Below are 24,565 nucleotides of genomic sequence, written 5' to 3'. Positions count from 1 at the left end.
CTACCTTTCCCGCTTACTGTGGCACGTCGCATGTTGGCAGCGATGGCATCTTTCGTCAGCTCTGGGCTGTTGTTCAAAGTTAACTATGGAACCCTTACTCTTCCCCGTGAACGAGGTGGGATAGGTCTGTTTCACGTACCGGATAGAGCTCGCGCCCTGTTTGTCAGCTCCCAGATGACGGTATGGACACGTTGCCCAACGAGCCTCACTGGTCTCACTGGTCTCCTCCTGTCAGCCTATACGCCGGTCTCACTGTCAGCCCCAGTGATGATCCCGGATATTCCGGATCAGTTCCATTATATAAGATACTTCTTTCTTGAACTCAGTAATCTACGCCTCACCTTACCAAGACAGCTTTTACTCAAGACAAAGGCAGTATACAGTGTCCTCCAATTAGGTCGTCCTCCTAACCCGATTGAACAAAAGTTCCCCCAGGTTGACTGGCGTCATTTATGGCGCGCGGTGTTCGCCTGTTACCTTGACACGAATGTTCAATCTGTCTGATACCTAACTGTCAATGGTAAGCAAATCAACCAATCTCGCCTTCATCGTATCCATCCCGCCCAATCACCTCTATGTTCCACGTGTGGAGTGCCAGACAGTGACGAACATCGGTTTGTTTGCGGAGCAGCGGCGAAGGTTTGGCAATTGATTCGTCGTATTGTGGCTTTTCTAACGCGGGACATTCCGGATCGGATTACTCCCCATTCATTATTATTTCCGTAACGTGACTATTTTCCTCGGACAAAGACCAATGCTGTGAATTGGATTCGCGGACATGCCATTCACTACTGTAGACTCTGTACTAGATTTTTGGACATTCCTCAATGACCGTCATTACGTCGTTGTCCGTCACCCAAAATACAGACAATTTTTCTCGAACTTCCTTGGGAGTGCTTTCCACGACCCGCCTCGCAGCTGGAATGTGTTAAGCCAAGAGAGAAGAAGCTTTCCTGTTTGAACCAATGAACATTTCCGAACAATTGAACGGTACACATCAATTTCGAGGAGACATGACTCAACATATTACCAGCGGGGCGCAGAAGGTCTCTGATTAATTACACAACAAAAATAAACAACAAAATAAAAATAAAAAATGAAAAAATAAAAATAAAAATAAAATTCAGAAACAGGAAGATTTTGCTTTGTTTGTAAGGATAGCCATCGCCTTGATTTCCCATATTTCCCCTGTTATATAGGCAGCTCTCTGGGATAGGATTAGTCAGGAGCCAACGCCTGAAGTGGACCAGATTTTTTTTGTTATAGGATGAAAAGTGGCGGTGGCACTTATTTTTTTTTAGTTCCATTTTCCTAAGGGGCTTTAAAATAATAGAGGAAAAATAATACAATAGAGAAAAAAAAGAAAAATAAAATAAAGGAAGGGAAAATGAAAAAAAAGAAAAAAGTTGTTAAGGCGTAAAAAGAGGGGTACGAGCAGCCCTTAGCGGCTCGCCATCTTATCTTATTTACAACTTTTTAAAAAAAAAAACAAAAAAATAAAAAACAAAAAAAGTTGTTAGAGAAAGGCAAAGGTCCCGAGTTCGAGTCTCGGCTAGGCACATAGTTTCAATCTGCCAGTAAGTTTCACATTAGCGCACACTCCGTTGCAGAGTGAAAATCTCATTGAAGACTGCTTTTATTCTGGTTATTGTTTTCTTTTCACCTCAGTGTTAAGCTATTTTTTAAGACTTGTTTCCCACCTGTCTAAGCCCACACACGCAAAACATTTTTAGAGTAGATTGTTGAAGGCAGGAACAGTATCACGGAAATCACGTCGCAGGCAAGTGTACTTATGGTCTAGATGCAGGGCAGTGAAGTGCGTGCGACATTACGTGCATGGCGGAAGCTCCCGCCTCAGAGCTGGACATGGTGGACTGCTCGGCTCCCAGCATGCCTAGCGGCCCTGGCAGTCTCTCCGCCGCTGTCGGTCAGATGAGGAGATGCGCCACGAGGTGAAGAGCGCGGGCGACGGCGCGCTCAGCTGCGGGGCCACGCTCTCCGGCTTCCTGCAACACGCCGCACACGTAAGCACCACTGCTCAGCGCCTCGGCGGTAGGCAACCGACACCACTGCTGCGCTCCGCGCCGCTGCCTGCTCTGGCCCTCGCAGGCGTACACAGCGACACACACACACACACACACACACACACACACACACACACACACAAACACAGACACACACACACATACACACACACACACACACACACACACACACACACACACACACGCACGCACGTGACATGAGGCGAATAAACAAACAAAATAAAATCTGAAAATCAGTACCTTGGAATAAAGAAGGTACTCTTTCACCTCCATTTGGTAGCTGCTATTTATCTATCACTGAAATCACTGAAATCTTAACACTACAGAAAAACTCTCGGGAAAGAGAGGCCTTTTAGGGTTATGCATTACCTCATCCAGATTCCAGACAAAATTTATCTCGAAAAATCACGTCGTGTGCATTTCGAAACGCTGGAAACACTGTCACATAGTGCAGGGCAACGGAATGTGCAGAGGAACGTGTATCACCTCGAATTACCATGTTATTGTGATGTGTCCTATATGTTTTCCTGTAGTCCATTATTTCGATGTTGCTATTACTTTAACACACACTGTATAATATGACGACGACTTCTGTGCACTTTAGATGCATTTTGCCGGTGTTTTTTTGTCGTACTCTGTACGCTATTAGGGTCACGCAACTGTGTTTTAGGTGGATAACTCTTTTTTGTTGCACCTGTATCGTGCTTTCATACAATGGCTGAAGGTTGCTGTTATTTTCTCCTGCCCAGTACACTGGCCGCCAGTATGGCTATATTTTGCATTGTTATTTATCTAGTCGCGTAGTATCACAAAACCCTCCATATAGTTCACAAAGTACAAAATAAAAATTTAAAAAGCTGAATAAAATGGGGATCCTCCATTCAATGCCACCCATAGTTTTACAGTGAGGTTCAAGCCTTCCGTCTTACAAGTTGGACCGACCAGCATATTAGTCCAATGGTTGGCTATGTCTCAGATCACGGTTCATCTCACTCTTGCGTCAAAGTTTGAAAGGTGTCCATATCGGCGTGCTTGGCCACTATTTCTGTTTGCGTAAAGCGTTTGTGTCACTTTTCATCGCATGGCCACAGAGACATGATTCAGTAGCATGAAGAGGAACAATGGGGACGCGACAAATGTGCATTTAGAAGAATAATCTCACACAAGTAGTGTTTCTGCGAAGGGAACAGGAGATTGCAAGTTCTCTATTGCTTGCATGTCCACCAAAGATCGGAGCTGGATTTGAGGCGGTTGGTGCCTGAGAGATCCTGGTGCATGTGAGGATGAGAGCTGTTCGTGTACACTGACCACTTACCTAATAGCCGGTGTCTCGACCTTCGACACGAATAACAGTGGCGATGAGTCGTGGCATTCAACCAATGAAGCCGTGGTAGGTCACTGGAAGGAGTTTGCACCACATATGCAGTCAAAAGTCACCTAATTCCAGTAAATTGCGCGGCGATGAGCTCTGACACCACGTTCAATCACATCCCAGATGTGTTCGATTGGGTTCAGATCTGGCGAGATGTGGGGCCAGCACATCCATTGGAACTCGCCACTGTGTTCCTCGAACCACTCCACCACGCTCCTGGCATTGTGACTTGGCGCATTATTTGTTTGAAAAATGCCACTGCCGTCGGGAAACATGATCGTCATGAAGGGGTGTACGTGGCCTGCAACCAGTGCACGATAATCCTTGACCGTCATGGTGCCGTGCACGAGCTCCACTGGAGCCATGGGATACGCACGTGATTATTCCCCAGAGCATAATGGAGCCGCCGCCAGCTTGTCTCCGTGCCGCAGTTAAGTGTCAAGGACCTGTTCCCCTGGAGAAGGATGGATTCGCGCCCTCGCATCTGCACGATGAAGAAGTTATCGGGATTCAGCAGACCATGCAACGCTGTGCCACTGCGCCAACGTGCAGTGCCTGTGGTCGCGTCCCCATTTCAGTTGTAGTTGCCGATGTCGTGGTGTTAACATTGTCAGTTGCATGTGGCGCCTGCTGCGGATGCCCATCGTTAGGAGTGTTCGGTTCACTGGATGCTCAGACACACTCGTACTCTGTCCAGCATTAAGGGGCTCCGGAACGCCCTATACTTGCAATGTTAAAATAACGCTTATAAATTACATCTTTCCTCACAAAGTATTTGAGGTAGGAAGTTGAACTTTTTACAGATTATTTATTGGAATATGGGCTACAACTTAACACAGGGATTTTACAAAATTTTAGTTCAGTTATTAAAGATGATTTTCTTTCAATTGTAATGAAAATTCACAACATTTTTTTTGCAATTTTTTATTTATATATTCAAAAATATACAGTTTTTTGGAAAAAGGCTGTGTTAAATTATGCAGAAGGTACTGTGTAACATTTACTGAAAGTTTGAAACAAATATGTTTGGAAGATCCTTAGAAAACATGTAATTAGTATGAGAAAATAAAAGTTTTGGGAATCGAGCGACAAAGATTAGATTAACTTTTCAGTGCATTCCAGGTCCATAGGATGGATTATCTTCATCCTCTGCAAACTCCTCCTCCAGCTTCCTCTTGTTCCTCCTCCTGTTTACTCTTGCTTGTATTTCTAGACTCTTTACAGCCCTGTCTGCAGCCCGAAGGCGTTCCTTGTCTAAAGCAAGCATCGCTCGTACCGTGTTAGAACCTATCTTCATTCCCATATTTCTAAATACCTTGCACCTTACAATGTTGCCATCATTGAAAGTCGCAACAGCATCATACACACCAAAGTGAAGTGTTTCTATTCCAACAAATACAGTCTTGGGGATTCTCGACCATATAACACTATTTACACTTTCATTGGGGTTTTGAGTTTTTCCGTGAATACACTTTTTCAACAGTTCAGGTGCTGCTAAGTCTCTGAAAATAGGTTTTATCACCTCCATTATTGCATGAGGCAGACTATGCTTATGAGTGTACACTTCAGCAGTTAGCAATCATTAATAATAACACCATTTGACAGCAGTTTAACAGCGCCACAGTGGGTCACGCCCATGTAGAACACATTTCAAACAAAATTTAAAAATAGTTGTAGTCTTCGGAATTGAACAAATTATATATCTATTAAAAGGTAATAGTCTGCAGATTCAGAAAACGCAAAAAAGTAAAAATTGAACTTTTCATGATTTTGAGCCTTTCCGGAGCCCCTTAAAGTCCGATTTTAGTTCCGCCTGTCCTATTTTATCAGTCTGCTCAGCCTAGACGTCCGAAATCTGTAAGGACGGGTGGCCGCCCAAGCTACGTCGTCAAGATCGCCTTGGCGTGGAGTCACCTTGGCTTCGCCACGTGCTGAAGATACTCACCACGGTAGTCCTCGAACACCCCACAGGTCGTGCAGTTTCCTAAACGCTCTTGCTGAGCCTCCGGGTTACCACAATCTGATCTCGGGCAAACTCAGATACATCGCTGACCCTCCCCATTCTACACACGGACAGCACGCTCACTAATATTAATTGCACCGTGCCTGTGTCTGACTAACAATCATTTCTCGTCACGTGACGCTGCTATCGCCTGGACGGGTTTATATCGATGGTAGGTCGGTGGCCATAATGTTCTGACTGATGAGTGTATACTTTAGCTGCTTCTAAGGCTCTCAAAAAATGTTCAAATGTGTGTGAAATCTTATGGGACTTAACTGCTAAGGTCATCAGTCCCTAAGCTTACACACTACCTAAATTATCCTAAGGACAAACACACACACCCATGCTCGAGGGAGGACTCGAACCTCGGATCAGCCGCACAGTCTATGACTGCAGCGCCTGAGACCGCTCGGCTAATCCCGCGCGGCGGCTCTCAAAACTTCAGTAGGTTCGACGTGTCCTTATCCAGGAAGCCATGTGCAGTGTGTAGGCCACATTATTCTCAGTAACTCCCTTAGTGAGACATCTCCTCTACTAGCTACAGGGGCCTGTTATACCAAATTGATGAACAATATTCTGTCACACTTCCAGCAATACCACAGCCGAAGTACCCAACGCGTTTGTGTCGCAGCATCTGAAGTACTTACCAGTATGGACAAAATAGAATTACGGCTCTCCAGATTCCACTTCGCCCATTCAAGGCGAGATCTGTACGACAGCATTTGGTCCAGCATTATTGTCGATATCTGCCTTATACACTGCCCACTTGCAGGCAGCTATGAGTGTTGTAATTGGATTAGGATGGAGTGTCCATGCAGTCTAATATTTCTACAGAGTATCAAGGTCTTTATTGAGTTTAACCTGAATTTCTTCAGAGGTTTTGCCTTGGCACACTGTAGTCAGATCGTTCTTTCGTACCTGCCCTGCCTTTGAGCTGAGCGACAGGCGCCATCCTGCGCAACTCTGCTGTGACCCACACTGTAAACAAGATGTCTGGCTGAAGCTTCCGCGTCGCCGGACGTCCTCACCTTGTCCACACACTGTCAACAACAAACACACCAGCTTTTCGCTGTTGCGTGAGAACCGGAAATTTCCGTAGATCTTCGGCTGCTGGCGGAGAGTCCTCAGCAATGTAGGTAGTAGATTCAGTAATGAATAAAAACTCTGGATTACATGTTCCAAGGGGGCGGCAGGGGCCACGAGTGCCCTCTTGCTGCACCTTGCGGAGACCTATGCTTGTACAGTTAGGTACCAACAGCCCAGGGATGGAACTGCAGTTAAACAGGGACTAAGTGAAAAGTTATTTATTTGTTATATTTTCCTTATTTTGGTGTTATCAAATGGTTCAAATGGCTCTGAGCACCATAGGACTTAACATCTGAGGTCATCAGTCCCCTAGAACTTAGAACTACTTAACCCTAACTAACCTAAGGACATCACATACACCCATGCCCGAGGCAGTATTGTAACCTGTAACCGTAGCGGTCACGCGGTTCCAGACTGTAGCGCCTAGAACCGCTCGGCCACTCCGGCCGGCTTGGTGTTATCTTTATATTGTTTCCGTTCTGGACGTATGGCTTGTAGCTCTCACATATCTACAATTATTCTGCTAGTTACTGTCGGGTATTACTACACTAGTTACTCTCAAGGGCGTGGCACATGATACTTGTTCTGGTCCCAGTAATTGTGTATTATCTAATTCTCCACTATCGTGTGAATGATGAGAAGAGTGAGTGGTAACGTGCCAGTGCTGCTAGTCTAATCTCACCTCAAGCTGCAGCCTAGGTCTGTAACGCACCCTTGTGCCGTGGCATTCGAGTCGGTGGCGGCCAGTTCGAATCTTGGCAGGGCAAGAAATTTTTCGTCGCTAGTATTTGCCCGGCAAGGGGAGGAGAGCTGGGGGCATAAAGTCCCTGATGACCAAAGTCTGACTCAGCACTCGTCATTAAATTCCCAACCTGTCCTCAGTGTCTCGGGGTGTAAGGGCACGTAACACTGGCGACAGTAATCCGTCCGTCGGATGGGGTCGTTAACCCCGGTTACCCCTCCTGTGCTATTTTATTTTATTTTACATGTCTAGTTCTGTAGGAGAGAACTGAGTAGAAAATGCCCATGGTCATGCAACAAATCAGTGCATGAAACTAACACTAGAAAAGGTAATATTAGATAAAATAAAGTGAACACGAATCCAGTACAGACGACGTGACGCTGAGTGTATACTAGCACAATCAAAAATATGAGGCAGGAATTAGCTTACTTTTTGTCCAAGAAGTCTCTGGCAGAATTGAAGGAGTGAGCCATGAGGAAATTCTTCAGTTTAAACGTGGAGGTACGAGGAGGACTGCTAAGGTTAGCTTATTGAAATGCAGCAGAATACTGCACACCTTTCTGCTCAAAAGTCAAGGAGGTGCGACCTAAACTCAGCTTGGATTTCGCTGCATCAAACTTTTCCACTTTTGTACCAAACTGTATTTTGTAGATGTCGACTTCGGTAGTGCTACAATTTTAAAGGAAGGAAGGGAGATTAATTTAACGTACCGTCGTCAGCGCGGACATTATAGACGGAGCACAAGCTAAGATTACGAAAAGATGGAGAAGGAAATCGGCCGTGCCCTTTCGAAGGAACGATCCCGGCATTTGCCAGGAGGGATGTAGGGAAATCACGGATATCCTAAATCTAGATGGCCGAACAGGGTTTTAAACCATCGTCGTCCCGAATGCGAGTCCAGCGTGCTAACCACTGCCTCATGCCGCCTTGCTCTGTCTCATACTGGAGAACAGTTTGTAACAGATGACGAAAAACATCCGCGATATTTTGAAAACGTAACATACACGTTTATCTATCTTTTTCATTGTACAGCACAAATTGAACGAGAACGTATTTTCTTTATCAGATGTTAATGTGCTACGGAAACGAAGGTTTGTCACAACTTTACAGAAGTCGTATGCACCTGGTTACGCTCAGGTGTGGCTCTGAGTATATGAAGAGCGAACGTTTTGCGCTGTGTCGACTAGCAAAAGGTGTCGAAACCTAGGTTTTAATACTTCTTATTCCTCTGCGCTGGCTAATCACGTCTGTAATCGCGAATTTATTATTCAATAATGTCATATGGAATAACGTTTTGGTGTACTCATTTTTGAAAAAGAAAGTCTGAACTGCCCAGAGACGTATTGTAAGAATAACACGTGGTGCTCACTCACGATCGTCTTGTCGACCTGTTTAAGGAGTCGGGTATTCGGACTACTGCTTCACAGTGTACTTATTCCCACATGAAGTTTGTTGTAAATAATCCACTACAGTTCAAAGGGAAGAGTGATATACGTAATTACAGTACGTTCTACGGATCGGAGCGTGGAATGTCAGATCCCTTAATCGGGCAGGTAGGTTAGAAAATTTAAAAAGGGAAATGGATAGGTTAAAGTTAGATATAGTGGGAATTAGTGAAGTTCGGTGGCAGGAGGAACAAGACTTCTGGTCAGGTGACTACAGGGTTATAAACACAAAGTCAAATAGGGGTAATGCAGGAGTAGGTTTAATAATGAATAGGAAAATAGGAATGCGGGTAAGCTACTACAAACAGCATAGTGAACGCATTATTGTGGCCAAGATAGATACGAAGCCCACACCTACTACAGTAGTACAAGTTTATATGCCAACTAGCTCTGCAGATGACGAAGAAATTGATGAAATGTATGATGAGATAAGAGAAATTATTCAGATAGTGAAGGGAGACGAAAATTTAATAGTCATGGGTGACTGGAATTCGAGTGTAGGAAAAGGGAGAGAAGGAAATGTAGTAGGTGAATATGGATTCGGGCTACGAAATGAAAGAGGAAGCCACCTGGTAGAATTTTGCACAGAGCAGAACTTAATCATAGCTAACACTTGGTTTAAGAATCATGATAGAAGGTTGTATACATGGAAGAACCCTGGAGATACTAAAAGGTATCAGATAGATTATATAATGGTAAGACAGAGATTTAGGAACCAGGTTTTAAATTGTAAGACATTTCCAGGGGCAGATGTGGACTCTGACCACAATCTATTGGTTATGACCTGTAGATTAAAACTGAAGAAACTGCAAAAAGGTGGCAATTTAAGGAGATGGGACCTGGATAAACTGAAAGAACCAGAGGTTGTACAGAGTTTCAGGGAGTGCATAAGGGAACAATTGACAGGAATGGGGGAAAGAAATACAGTAGAAGAAGAATGGGTAGCTTTGAGGGATGAAGTAGTGAAGGCAGCAGAGGATCAAATAGGTAAAAAGACGAGGGCTAGTAGAAATCCTTGGGTAACAGAAGAAATATTGAATTTAATTGATGAAAGGAGAAAATATAAAAATGCAGTAAATGAAGCAGGCAAAAAGGAATACAAACGTCTCAAAAATGAGATCAACAGGAAGTGCAAAATGGCTAAGCAGGCATGGCTAGAGGACAAATGCAAGGATGTAGAGGCTTATCTCACTAGGGGTAAGATAGATACTGCCTACAGGAAAATTAAAGAGACCTTTGGAGATAAGAGAACCACTTGTATGAACATAAAGAGCTCAGATGGAAACCCAGTTCTAAGCAAAGAAGGGAAAGCAGAAAGGTGGAAGGAGTATATAGAGGGTCTGTACAAGGGCGATGTACTTGAGGACAATATTATGGAAATGGATGAGGATGTAGATGAAGATGAAATGGGAGATACGATACTGCGTGAAGAGTTTGACAGAGCACTGAAAGACCTGAGTCGAAACAAGGCCCCCGGAGTAGACAACATTCCACTGGAACTTCTGACGGCCTTGGGAGAGCCAGTCCTGACAAAACTCTACCATCTGGTGAGCAAGATGTATGAGACAGGTGAAATACCCTCAGACTTCAAGAAGAATATAATAATTCCAATCCCAAAGACAGCAGGTGTTGACAGATGTGAAAATTACCGAACAATCAGTTTAATAAGCCACAGCTGCAAAATACTAACACGAATTCTTTACAGACGAATGGAAAAACTAGTAGAAGCCGACCTCGGGGAAGATCAGTTTGGATTCCGTAGAAATACTGGAACACGTGAGGCAATACTGACCTTACGACTTATCTTAGAAGAAAGATTAAGGAAAGGCAAACCTACGTTTCTAGCATTTGTAGACTTAGAGAAAGCTTTTGACAATGTTGACTGGAATACTCTCTTTCAAATTCTAAAGGTCGCAGGGGTAAAATACAGGGAGCGAAGGGCTATTTACAATTTGTACAGAAACCAGATGGCAGTTATAAGAGTCGAGGGACATGAAAGGGAAGCAGTGGTTAAGAAGGGAGTAAGACAGGGTTGTAGCCTCTCCCCGATGTTATTCAATCTGTATATTGAGCAAGCAGTAAAGGAAACAAAAGAAAAATTCGGAGTAGGTATTAAAATCCATGGAGAAGAAATAAAAACTTTGAGGTTCGCCGATGACATTGTAATTCTGTCAGAGACAGCAAAGGACTTGGAAGAGCAGTTGAACGGAATGGACAGTGTCTTGAAAGGAGGATATAAGATGAACATCAACAAAAGCAAAACGAGGATAATGGAATGTAGTCTAATTAAGTCGGGTGATGCTGAGGGAATTAGATTAGGAAATGAGACACTTGAAGTAGTAAAGGAGTTTTGCTATTTGGGGAGCAAAATAACTGATGATGGTCGAAGTAGAGAGGATATAAAATGTAGACTGGCAATGGCAAGGAAAGCGTTTCTGAAGAAGAAAAATTTGTTAACATCGAGTATAGATTTAAGTATCAGGAAGTCATTTCTGAAAGTATTTGTATGGAGTGTAGCCATGTATGGAAGTGAAACATGGACGGTAAATAGTTTGGATAAGAAGAGAATAGAAGCTTTCGAAATGTGGTGCTACAGAAGAATGCTGAAGATAAGATGGGTAGATCACATAACTAATGAGGAAGTATTGAATAGGATTGGGGAGAAGAGAAGTTTGTGGCACACCTTGACCAGAAGAAGGGATCGGTTGGTAGGACATGTTCTGAGGCATCAAGGGATCACCAATTTAGTATTGGAGGGCAGCGTGGAGGGTAAAAATCGTAGGGGGAGACCAAGAGATGAATACACTAAGCAGATTCAGAAGGATGTAGGTTGAAGTAGGTACTGGGAGATGAAGAAGCTTGCACAGGATAGAGTAGCATGGAGAGCTGCATCAAACCAGTCTCAGGACTGAAGACCACAACAACAACACCAACAGTACCAGAAGAGAAAACGACATTTGCGATGTGAATGTAAAATGTCTCGTTCCACATTATTAACTATTTATAGTGCAAATGATCCATAGTACATGAAACTAACTAAGTAACGCACATCAGCCGAACACTAAGGCATCGCGCAGCTCTCGTAAATACTTCGGCGAGTTCTGTGACTTGTGTTGGTAACACTGACCCAGCTTTACATCTTTCACAACAGGGACTAGTTAGCACCTCTTGATTATTTTTCGACTCCTATTCCTCTCGTCTGGGACTAAAATCACTCGCCTTTCTTTGTACTGCACCGCATATCTCCAACGGATTTCTAACAGTTTAGTCCACATCACGCAGGCTATAGTTTTCACAAGTTCCACAAATGGTATGCAGGTTGCGTACCTCTTCTGTACTCTGCCTCACGGTCAGAACTGCTCTTGTGTCCTACTATTACGTCCGAATACAAATAGTGCTGGCAGTTTACAAGCTTGAGATATCAGAATGGTATTTCGGTGGCACTTCTCTGCCACGTGGCGTCATTCGCATGCGGTGTGGAGGTGCACGGCGTTAACACAGAGCTCTCCCGGCCGTCGTAAGTTTCGCAGACGCAGGAGCTGCAGTTTTTGCTGTCTCAACGCTGAGTGGACCACGTTGTCCTTCCAGCATGGAAGTACCGGGAACGGAACCCGGGTCCTCCGCATAGCAACCAGACGCATTGACCATTCAGTTATGGAGGCACATCTGTGTTGATAATACTTAGTAGGCAATCTGATTGTAAGTCTTCTGTGTTCAACAGATTTTGTTCAGCAACTGGGAGTAACCTACAATTACTATACGCCCTAGTACTTTTATATATTCCGAAAGCATTTCGTCGACTCGGGCTAACCGTAATTGAGTGGGTAGCCTCAAATCTTTAGGTGCCCTGTTAACCAGTGTGCGTATTACTGGGAGACCTGCTCCTCCTTCATGGACATCAGTCTCCCCCACCCCCCACCCCCCCACCTCCCTAATTACGATTCACAGCCCTTCTTCTCCGTTGTACGGATCGTCCAGTTGCTTTTCCCACGTGCCGGCCTTTTCTTCAGAGCCCGCCGCTGTGGCCGAGCGGTTCTGGGCGCTTCAGTCCGGAACCGCGCTGCTGCTACGGTCTCAGGTTCGAACCATGCCCCGGGCATGGATGTGTGTGATGTCCTTCGGTTAGTTAGGTTTAAGTAGTTCTAAGTCTAGGGGCCTGATGACCTCAGATGTTAAGTCCCATAGTGCTTAGAGCCATTTGAACCATTTCCTTCAGAGTTTCAAAATGTGTATCGCTTCAGTTAACACTACTGCTTTCCAGCTACTCGAAATTTCATACGCAGAGTCAGTCGCTACTTTTGCTACTTTTACATGGCATGTGAAACCTTGCTATCTGCAGTATCTAATTTATTAAATTATGAATACACCAGTCCAAGAAGAAATAATTTAAAAAGCGAGGCCGGTGGTTATGAAGAAAGAAAGTTTTGGAGTAGGGAAGGTATCTTATATTGAACGAAAATGTGCTAAAAATGTAGGCAAGTAACTCTATCCGGAAACTCATTGACCAGCTTAATCTATAAGGGGCAGTCGAATGAAAACGAGACTGCTGGGAAAAAGCAAGCGAACTGTTTACTATTTCAAAAGAAATCGCCTTAACTGTTTATACAATTATTCTTCTGTGAGGCAAGACGCTCAGTGCTGTCATGGAAAAATGTCTGCAGTTGCCTAATGAACTATGATTGTACCCAGGCGTTATGGCGATTACTTTTGAAATAATAAACATTTTACTTGCTTTGTTTCCGCCTGTCTCGTTTTCATTTGAGTGTCTCTTATACTTCCCTGCAATATACTCGCAATCACATCAATGTCTGTGGGTGTTGACGGAAGAGAGAGACTGTGTGAGGTTTAGCTGATAAAGTAAATAAACTACATTGGTTTCCGTGTTAAGGGAGGTTTATTTCAGTGAAACTATTGACCTACGTAGTTTTGAACTGTTAGCTTCTTTTGTTGTTGCCGAATTTCTGCAGGGATGCAATTGCAGGCGCTGTGCTGAGTGCTGGCGGTGTACGTTTTCCATTTCAGTGATCCGTCGGTGGAGTCTTTCTAAGATCGGTTACGTAGCTGCAGGGTTGATATCACTGGCGAGGAGCGGAGGCTGCCTTAATCCTGCGTTGCAGGTCAAGTCGAGGCCGGCTATACCCTTAAGGACAGTAATCTAGGAGCCTCGCGGTGTAGAGAATTGATTCATGTCTGCAAGGGCGCGTTTTCGCAAATGTGCAACACGTCGTGTAATTTGTCTGGCGTATCGCACATCGCTAGAGTACGCATGACTCTGCTGCGGTACGTACCCTACACCACACTCCATCCGGGCGTAAACGTGTATAGCTATATACGGCACCTCACAGGTGTATGTAACACCTCATTTACAGAACTTTCCGCATCTACACTCCTGGAAATGGAAAAAAGAACACATTGACACCGGTGTGTCAGACCCACCATACTTGCTCCGGACACTGCGAGAGGGCTGTACAAGCAATGATCACACGCACGGCACAGGGGACACACCATGAACCGCGGTGTTCACCGTCGAATGGCGCTAGCTGCGCAGCATTTGTGCACCGCCGCCGTCAGTGTCAGCCAGTTTGCCGTGGCATACGGAGCTCCATCGCAGTCTTTAACACTGGTAGCATGCCGCGACAGCGTGGACGTGAACCGTATGTGCAGTTGACGGACTTTGAGCGAGGGCGTATAGTGGGCATGCGGGAGGCCGGGTGGACGTACCGCCGAATTGCTCAACACGTGGGGCGTGAGGTCTCCACAGTACATCGATGTTGTCGCCAGTGGTCGGCGGAAGGTGCACGTGCCCGTCGACCTGGGACCGGACCGCAGCGACGCACGGATGCACGCCAAGACCGTAGGATCGTACGCAGTGCCGTAGGGGACCGCACCGCCACTTCCCAGCAAATTAGGGACACTGTTGCTCCTGGGGTATCGGCGAGGACCATTCGCAACCGTCTCCATGAAGCTGGGCTACTGTCCCGCACACCGTTAGGCCGTCTTCCGCTCACGCCCCAACATCGTGCAGCCCGCCTCCAGTGGTGTCGCGACAGGCGTGAATGGAGGGACGAATGGAGACGTGTCGTCTTCAGCGATGAGAGTCGCTTCTGCCTTGGAGCCAATGATGGTCGTATGCGTGTTTGGCGCCGTGCAGGTGAGCGCCACAATCAGGACTGCACACGACCGAGGCACACAGGGCCAACACCCGGCATCATGGTGTGGGGAGCGATCTCCTGCACTGGCCGTACACCACTGGTGATCGTCGAGGGGACACTGAATAGTGCACGGTACATCCAAACCGTCATCGAACCCATCGTTCTACCATTCCTAGACCGGCAAGGGAACTTGCTGTTCCAACAGGACAATGCACGTCCGCATGTATCCCGTGCCACCCAACGTGCTCTAGAAGGTGTAAGTCAACTACCCTGGCCAGCAAGATCTCCGGATCTGTCCCCCATTGAGCATGTTTGGGACTGGATGAAGCGTCGTCTCACGCGGTCTGCACGTCCAGCACGAACGCTGGTCCAACTGAGGCGCCAGGTGGAAATGGCATGGCAAGCCGTTCCACAGGACTACATCCAGCATCTCTACGATCGTCTCCATGGGAGAATAGCAGCCTGCATTGCTGCGAAAGGTGGATATACACTGTACTAGTGCCGACATTGTGCATGCTCTGTTGCCTGTGTCTATGTGCCTGTGGTTCTGTCACTGTGATCATGTGATGTATCTGACCCCAGGAATGTGTCAATAAAGTTTCCCCTTCCTGGGACAATGAATTCACGGTGTTCTTATTTCAATTTCCAGGAGTGTACATCTGCATTCCACAATTATCGTGCAGTGTTTGGCGTAGGGAAAATACTGTACTAATATCATATTACCATCACCATCTTGCACAGTGACTTGTTCCGGTTGTCTAGTGTCCAAGCGATATTGTCACGAGCGTTGTTCGTGGTGAGAGGTAATGCCTGAAATTTGGTGTTCCCGGCACACTCTTGACGCTGTTGGTCTGGGAATATTGAGTTCTCTAACGATTTCCGAAATAGAATGTCCCAGGCGTCTAGCTCCAACTAACATTTCGCTTTCAAAGTCTGATAATTCCCGTCGTGCGGCCACAATCACGGGGCAGGTTCCTCTACAACATACCTAAGACTCATCAAAACCCGTGATTAACAAGTCTGATGGTCGCCGTGTGAAGTAAAAAATCTGTTAGCTGCCCCATCCGTTCTGTATTCATACCGTGTTCCTTTAACGTCGGATGGCATTCTATATAGAGGTGCACTGCTGTTTGGTGAACAGAATACGAGGTTACCGAGTGTGGAACCAGAAATAGATTCAGAACTTGCTAGCAGATGGAGATGGGACTCAACACGTCCTTCGTAATGAGAGGATATATTATATACAACGTGTTAAGCTCCGCGAGGGTTTCCACAGACAATGCTGTTGTCTGCAGGGTCAACCACTGATGCACGGACTGCAAGCTGACACCGAACCTGAATAAAAGTAATGAACTGCGCATAGATAGGTGAAGAGATCCGCTACTGTTCGATTACGCTGTCGACTGTAAATCACTGGAAATATAAGCTATAGCAAAACACGCAGATGTAAGTATCCGAAGTGACGTCAGATGGAATGATCACATAAAACTAATCATAAGAAAAATGCGGGGTAAACAAGAACTTCACTGGCAAAATGTGAGCGGTTGCTCTGGGATATTTTCTGAGTATTTTGGTTCAAAGGACCCGCGTTTTGTTGTGGCTCCTTACAGAAGGGTTGCATTTAGTTGAATTCTTCCCACTTGCAGCGGTGTTGCATTGAATATATTGTATCTGCACAGAAATGCAAATGTCGACGGTACGCGCTGTGCGTTTGTTCGGAGAGAAACTTGTTACATTCAGTCACAGTACTTGCTCTTCACAACTGTAAGGCCTGCTTTAGTCGTAGTTCAAATGGTTCAAATGGCTTTGAGCACTATCGGACTTAACATCTGAGGTCATTAGTCCCCTATAACTTAGAACTACTTAAACCTAACTAACCTAAGGACATCACACACATCCATGCCCGAGGCAGGATTCGAACCTGCGACCGTAGCGGTCGCGCGGTTCCAGACTGTAGCGCCTAGAACCGCTCGGTCACTCCGGCCTGCCCTTTAGTCTTGGTCGTTAAGCCCGCATTCGTTACGGCTCGGTCCCGTCTCGGGTTTGATTTTTCGACAGTGTTGTTACACGTTAACTGTGATACACAATGGAACGGGTCGGTTTACCTATAAAGAATCGGCCGATACGCGTTCATCTATCAATGCACTGTTTCCAGTGGTGCTACGCTCAGCTGTTATCGCAGGCAATCACGTCACAGTAGTTTTGCGTCTGTACATAGGCGCCCACGAATAACCACACTCTTTCGTGTAACTACGTTCCGATGGCTGCCTAAAGGCTTTGTCGCTGTTGTGAAAGTATTTTCACAGAAATAAAGATAATTATGGTAACAAAGTCGAATAAATCGTAATTAAAAATTACTCTATAAAGAACAACGGTAAACGATAGGTCCCTTACACGAAAATATTGAGCAAATATCCCTCAACAACTTCTGAAATTTTGTCGGAGGAGTTCTGTTTCTCGCTATAGGTGTCAGAGTGAGATACGCTGGGGTAAGAAGAATTGTATTTAATACATTGATGAAAGAAGTGGCTTAGAAAACAATGGTTCAGCCGCATTCTGATTTTTACTCGTCGATCTGTGATTCTTCCAGATTAGATTAATGGAAGAGTGAGCGAGAGAGATAGAGAGAGAGAGAGAGAAAGAGAGAGTGAGAAGAGCGGTGCGTCTCATCTCGGAATCGTTTCGTTACCGGGAGAGCGTTACAGAAATGCTCAACGAACTGCAATGGGACACGCAACAAGAGAGTTGTAGTGCATTGCAGAGACGTTTATTGTTAGAATTCCACACATCGCAAGAAGAGTAGGGCTACACATTGCATTGTTGTACATACAGCTATCGGAATGCCCACGACGATAAATTAGTAAAAGTTAAAACTGATGCGGTGACTTACTTCCACGCACCTTTAACGAATGGAAAACGAAAAGGGGGAAGGCGACACTACTACACAAAGTACCCTCCGTCACACACCGTAAGGTGTCTTGCGGAGTATAGCTGTAGGTGGAGACATAGTCTGAGCTTTTCTAACGAAATGCTGTGGTGAAGACAGTTGTCGCATGTGAGAAGGATCCGAATACGGCTGATATGGTGGACGCTCGGAAAATGACGAAAGGAAGCGAGATGAGGGTCTGGCGTACACAGAGCGCCAACCGGACAGAGCGCGTGTGGAAATGCGTGCGCCCTGCTCCAGCGTGTCTGGCCTCAATTGCTTTGTTTACGTCTCGAGATGCGTGTCGTTCGCGCCGCGCACGCGTTACGCGTGAATAGGGGGAGGAGAAGTTCCGCGCGACTGGCGATGCTTGAGTAACGGACAGCGGCAATCCATACGAGTGCACGGGTCACTAGCTGCAGTAAAGCTCCTTTTACACGATCAACTTTCTTGTCCCGACTTGACTGCTCGAGACAAGAGCGTCTACCGCAGCGTTTAGTTCCCGTACCGTCTCTCGCCTGTTTTGAGTGGTCATTTTCGTTTACACGTCAGCGTCAAAATTGTGAGAGCTTTGAATGGGGAAAGTGAGATTACGAGAGGCTATATTTTTTACGGAAAAATCGAAACGTAGTGAGAAAACGTGTTGTTGTTGTTGTGGTCTTCAGTCCTGAGACTGGTTTGATGCAGCTCTCCATGCTACTCTATCCTGTGCAAGCTTCTTCATCTCCCAGTATCTACTGCAACCTACATCCTTCTGAATCTGCTTAGTGTATTCATCTCTTGGTCTCCCTCTACGATTTTTACCCTCCACACTGCCCTCCAATGCTAAATTTGTGATCCCTTGATGCCTCAAAACATGTCCTACCAACCGATCCCTTCTTCTAGTCAAGTTGTGCCACAAACTTCTCTTCTCCCCAATCCTATTCAATACCTCCTATTACGTGATCTACCCACCTTATCTTCAGCATTCTTCTGTAGCACCACATTTCGAAAGCTTCTATTCTCTTCTTGTCCAAACTAGTTATCGTCCATGTTTCACTTCCATACAAGGCTACACTCCATACAAATACTTTCAGAAACGACTTCCTGCCACTTAAATCTATACTCGATGTTAACAAATTCGTCTTCTTGAGAAACGCTTTCCTTGCCATTGCCAGTCTACATTTTATATCCTCTCTACTTCGACCATCATCGGTTATTTTACTCCCTAAATAGCAAAACACCTTTACTACTTTAAGTGTCTCATTTCCTAATCTAATTCCCTCAGCATCACCCGACTTAATTTGACTACATTCCATTATCCTCGTTTTGCTCTTGTTGATGTTCATCTTATATCCTCCTTTCAAGACACTGTCCATTCCGTTCAACTGCTCTTCCAAGTCCTTTGCTGTCTCTGACAGTATTACAATGTCATCGGCGAACCTCAAAGTTTTTACTTCTTCTCCATGAATTTTAATACCTACTCCGAATTTTTCTTTTGTTTCCTTTACTGCTTGCTCAATATACAGATTGAATAACATCGGGGAGAGGCTACAACCCTGTCTTACTCCTTTCCCAACCACTGCTTCCCTTTCATGTCCCTCGACTCTTATAACTGCCATCTGGTTTCTGTACAAACTGTAAATAGCCTTTCGCTCCCTGTATTTTACCCCTGCCACCTTCAGAATTTGAAAGAGAGTATTCCAGTTAACATTGTCAAAAGCTTTCTCTAAGTCTACAAATGCTAGAAACGTAGGTTTGCCTTTTCTTAATCTTTCTTCTAAGATAAGCCGTAAGGTCAGTATTGCCTCACGTGTTCCAGCATTTCTACGGAATCCAAACTGATCTTCTCCGAGGTCGGTTTCTACCAGTTTTTCCATTCGTCTGTAAAGAATTCGCGTTAGTATTTTGCAGCTGTGACTTATTAAACTGATAGTTCGGTAATTTTCACATCTGTCAACACCTGCTTTCTTTGGGATTGGAATTATTATATTCTTCTTGAAGTCTGAGGGTATTTCGCCTGTCTCATACATCGTGCTCACCAGATGGTAGAGTTTTGTCATGACTGGCTCTCCAGAGGCCATCAGTAGTTCAAATGGAATGTTGTCTACTCCCGGGGCCTTGTTTCGACTCAGAAAATGTAGGAATGAATAATGACAATAGAGTTTATTAATGAGCAAAGCAGAATTCATAGAGGACGTTCGTGGCGAAGGTCGTGTGGTAAATTCTCTATCGCCTTGCCCGCCTGCTTAGCTGCGTGGTAACATGTTTGCCTACATTACAGCGGGCGCTGGTTCGATTTCGGGCTGGGTTGGAAATTTTCTCCGCTCGTGGGCTGGGTTTTGTCCGGCTGGTCCAGGCGGAGGTTCGAATCCTCCCTCGGGCATGGGTATGTTAGTTTGTCCTTAGGATACTTTAGGTTAAGTAGTGTGTAAGCTTAGGGACTGATGACCCTAGCAGTTAAGTCCCACAAGATTTCACACACATTTGAACATTTGGGTGTTGTGTTGTCCTCGTCGTCCTTTCGGCATCGTCACCGACACGCAAGTCGTCCAATGTGGCGTCGACTGAAATAAGACTTGCAACGTGGCGGACGAACTTCCCCGGTTGGGGCCTCCCGGCCGAAAAAGCCACACGTCCATTTCGTTTCTACAGTTTTGTACACTCCTGAGAACTGAAAGAATAGGAAAAGTGTCACCCAACCATTTTAGAAAATATACATGTGTTTTCTCGAGAAAATGTACACTTGCAAACGCATCATACTATATGTAGTACGCTGTAAACAGCGCCCTTTTGCTTTATCATCTGTATCTTGTTTTCTTGCTAAGTACCAAATAACAACGAAATTATTTTTTTCGTTCACTAAGTCTGACTTTTTCACAGTTGAAATAATTTTCGATAAAAGACGTTTATATATTTACGTTCTTATTCGTGCATAGTGCAGGTTTTTTTCCTCTGTAAAACGTAAATGCTTTCTGCTTCCGGCTCTCTTGTATGAGAACGCTAATAGGTAGGAAAAAATTTGAGGACGTTGTGTAACTTTTTAATGTGCTACGAAAACAAAGCAAACAGCATAACAAAGATTAAGAAAAGACGAAAGCATAAAATCATTTCTATAGTACGAGTGAGCTCGACCAGAATAGGTTATAAATTCCCGTGTTAGCAGACGCCGCTGTAGTCCTTGGGATGCGCAGCGTGCAGCAAACTCGGAATCTTAGAACTCCGCACTCGGCACGATGTACGGATCATTGACATCACAAACACACTCGCGTCGCAGCTGGTTGCTGGTTTACACTCGGGCACGAAAGTCGCACGCACTTCGAGTAGGCGATTTTGACCAGGAAGTCGCTCGTGTAAAACGGACTAAAGCAGACTGAGAAAAGGTGAAGCGAGGTCGCGCAGAGGCGCTGCTGACAGCTGGGCACACGTTCCGAACAGCTGGCGCACGCACCAGGCACGCGCCTGCGTGAGGAGTCGAGGCCAGTTCAAGAGCGCGCCGGAACGCGGCCCGGCAGGTAGCGGAAAGGTGCGGCGTATCGCTTCTCTACGGCTGTACATATGCAGAACAGTACAATCTAGTATTGAACAACGCGGGTGGTTTTCTACAAACACTGACCGCTCTCCAAAAAGCAAGGAAAAATAACAAGGAAGTGGGTTTGTGTGATAGAAGACAGAACGTTCGGCAAATAGTTAAAATGGCTCTAAGCACTATGGGACTTAACATCTGAGGTCATCAGTCCCCTAGACTTAGAACTACTTACACCTAACTAACCTAAGGACATCGCACACACCCATGCCCGAGGCAGGATTCGACTCTGCGAAAGTAGCAGCAGCGCGGTTCCCGACTGAAGCGCCTAGAACCGCTCGGCCACATCTGCCGGCGCGGTCGGCAAAAATCACCCCTTATGTAATCTAAAGATGGATGTGCGGGGATGAGAAATGAAAGGGAAGGAACAAACGATATCAGCTGCTGAGGCAACGAGTGAATACGTGTGCCGGACCGGGGTCGAACGCTGGATCTCCTGCTTGCTAGGCACTTGCGTTAACCACTGTGCGATCGAGACACAGTGTTCACCAGAAATGCTCGGACTACCTCGGCACGCTCCCCTGCCGACCCACGTTCTCGACCCAACGCCAACTATCCGCACTCCCCCCCTCCCACCCCCATTTTCTCCTTGCTTGCTAATTTTAGGTTCCAGCTGGAAGTCGAACGATATTGTACATCCGCACTGAAGGTTCTGCATTCCTTGTCCATCGACGCGAATCAGTTGTACGAATGCGTGGTGTCTGCTCTTTCGGACACCACGCAAGCTGTTATACAGCGTTTTTAGAAGTGATGGTCAATATTCAATGGTATGCAAGGAATGATCATTCGAAAAAAAAAGAACAATAAACATGGGCTCTAAACCGCGTAGCTTAGGAGCTATGAGCAGTTCTTGAACTTCAATACTGTGAAACAAATCTCGCCGGACGCTGTGGCCGAGCGGTTCTAGGCGCTTTGGTCTGGAACCGCGCTGCTGCAACGGTCGCAGGTTCGATTCCTGCCTCGGGCATGGGTGTGTGATGTCCTTCGCTTAGTTAGGTTTAAGCAGTTCTAAGTTCTAGAAGACTGCTGACCTCAGTTGTTAAGTCCCATAGTGCTCAGAGCCATTTGAACCATTTTGTCTCGGATTCAGCTGCGTGTGTCTCTGTTGCGTCTTACAAAGTGACACTTCCAGTTGTGATCCGACGGTCGGATGGTTATATTAACCTTGCCACTTACCTTGCTGCCATTTGAGAGGAGTACGCGTGAGCCGGAACCGTGTTGCAACCTCTCCTTTCTCTCCCGTCGCCATGAAATACGACACTTAAACTCCACATACAGCCTTCAATGTTGCCTACTGTAGACAGATACGCCTAAGAAACAAATGGTTCAAATGGCTCTGAGCACTATGTGACTTAACATCTGAGATCATCAGTCCCCTAGAACTTAGAACTACTTAAACCCAACTAACCTAAGGACATCACACACATCCATGCCCGAGGCAGTATTCGAACCTGCGACCGTAGCGGTCGCGCGGTTCCAGACTGAAGCGCCTAGAACCGCTCGGCCATACTGGCCGGCGCCTAAGGAACAACTCTCAACTCTGCGAAGCAAATCTACCAGGTTGCGCCAGAAAAGAAACCTTGCCATCAGGCGGCTGAGCCTACCAGTACGGGTCTCCAGTCAACAATGACGTCGATTCCTTGTTTCTACACACGTTACGTCACACGTATCCTTTGAAAACGGACAACGTGTGACACTTGCAACGAATAGACATGGTGAAGAAGGATATTATGAAACCGAGGCAATGCTGATACCCTTTTCACAACACGGATCTGCTACGGCCCACTTGTATCTGCTACGCCTGTAGACCTAAGAAACATCTGTGTTACGGTAACCGCCACATCAGGCACTACCATTCCGGAAGAAAAACTCAGTCCCATTCAAGGCAACAAGTCGACGTACTGTGATATTTCTGTATTTGCAGCCATCATATTCAGGTACAAGAAGATCTTCTTAGAGCAGTTGAGAAGGCAGCAGTGGGAAGATGCCGTCATGTGGTATAAGGTACCGGCGACAGATGGCTTATTCGGTACGAGTATCGTGAGAACGACCGCCTAAATTGTGTACCTGCTCTGCGACTGGCTGCTGCGCTGGGAAGTTGCGCCCCAAAACGATAATCTTCTACCATTAATATTAGAAAAACTAAGCAGCGTATTCACTTGGATGTCATACAGTATTAAAGCATCTCTCAGTAGCTTGCAACCATTCTACACTCCTGGAAATTGAAATAAGAACACAGTGAATTCATTGTCCCAGGAAGGGGAAACTTTATTGACACATTCCTGGGGTCAGATACATCACATGATCACACTGACAGAACCACAGGCACATAGACACAGGCAACAGAGCATGCACAATGTCGGCACTAGTACCGTGTATATCCACCTTTCGCAGCAATGCAGGCTGCTATTCTCCCATGGAGACGATAGTAGAGATGCTGGATGTAGTCCTGTGGAACGGCTTGCCATGCCATTTCCACCTGGCGCCTCAGTTGGACCAGCGTTCGTGCTGGACGTGCAGACCGCGTGAGACGACGCTTCATCCAGTCCCAAACATGCTCAATGGGGGACAGATCCGGAGATCTTGCTGGCCAGGGTAGTTGACTTACACCTTCTAGAGCACGTTGGGTGGCACGGGATACATGTGCATTGTCCTGTTGGAACAGCAAGTTCCCTTGCCGGTCTAGGAATGGTAGAACGATGGGTTCGATGACGGTTTGGATGTACCGTGCACTATTCAGTGTCCCCTCGACGATCACCAGTGGTGTACGGCCAGTGTAGGAGATCGCTCCCCACACCATGATGCCGGGTGTTGGCCCTGTGTGCCTCGGTCGTATGCAGTCCTGATTGTGGCGCTCACCTGCACGGCGCCAAACACGCATACGACCATCATTGGCACCAAGGCAGAAGCGACTCTCATCGCTGAAGACGACACGTCTCCATTCGTCCCTCCATTCACGCCTGTCGCGACACCACTGGAGGCGGGCTGCACGATGTTGGGGCGTGAGCGGAAGACGGTCTAACGGTGTGCGGGACCGTAGCCCAGCTTCATGGAGACGGTTGCGAATGGTCCTCGCCGATACCCCAGGAGCAACAGTGTCCCTAATTTGCTGGGAAGTGGCGGTGCGGTCCCCTACGGCACTGCGTAGGATCCTACGGTCTTGGCGTGCATCCGTGCGTCGCTGCGGTCCGGTCCCAGGTCGACGGGCACGTGCACCTTCCGCCGACCAC

The 24,565-nt window shown here is 46.2% G+C and overlaps 1 protein-coding gene across 1 annotated transcript in view; it reads right to left on the bottom strand.

Moving 5' to 3' along the window:
- The window catches only part of LOC126163042 (sodium-coupled monocarboxylate transporter 1-like), a 141,696-nt gene that overhangs the window by 102,567 nt on the left and 14,564 nt on the right, over positions 1–24,565 (bottom strand). The window contains exon 2 of the mRNA XM_049919925.1: positions 1,833–2,006. Coding sequence (XP_049775882.1) covers positions 1,833–1,892 — 60 coding nt within the window. The 5' untranslated portion in view covers positions 1,893–2,006. The remainder of the gene's footprint in view (positions 1–1,832; positions 2,007–24,565) is intronic.

The sequence above is a fragment of the Schistocerca cancellata genome, chromosome 2 (genome assembly GCF_023864275.1).
Source record: "Schistocerca cancellata isolate TAMUIC-IGC-003103 chromosome 2, iqSchCanc2.1, whole genome shotgun sequence".
NCBI lineage: Eukaryota > Metazoa > Arthropoda > Insecta > Orthoptera > Acrididae > Schistocerca > Schistocerca cancellata.
This window is presented reverse-complemented; position numbering and strand designations above follow the sequence as displayed.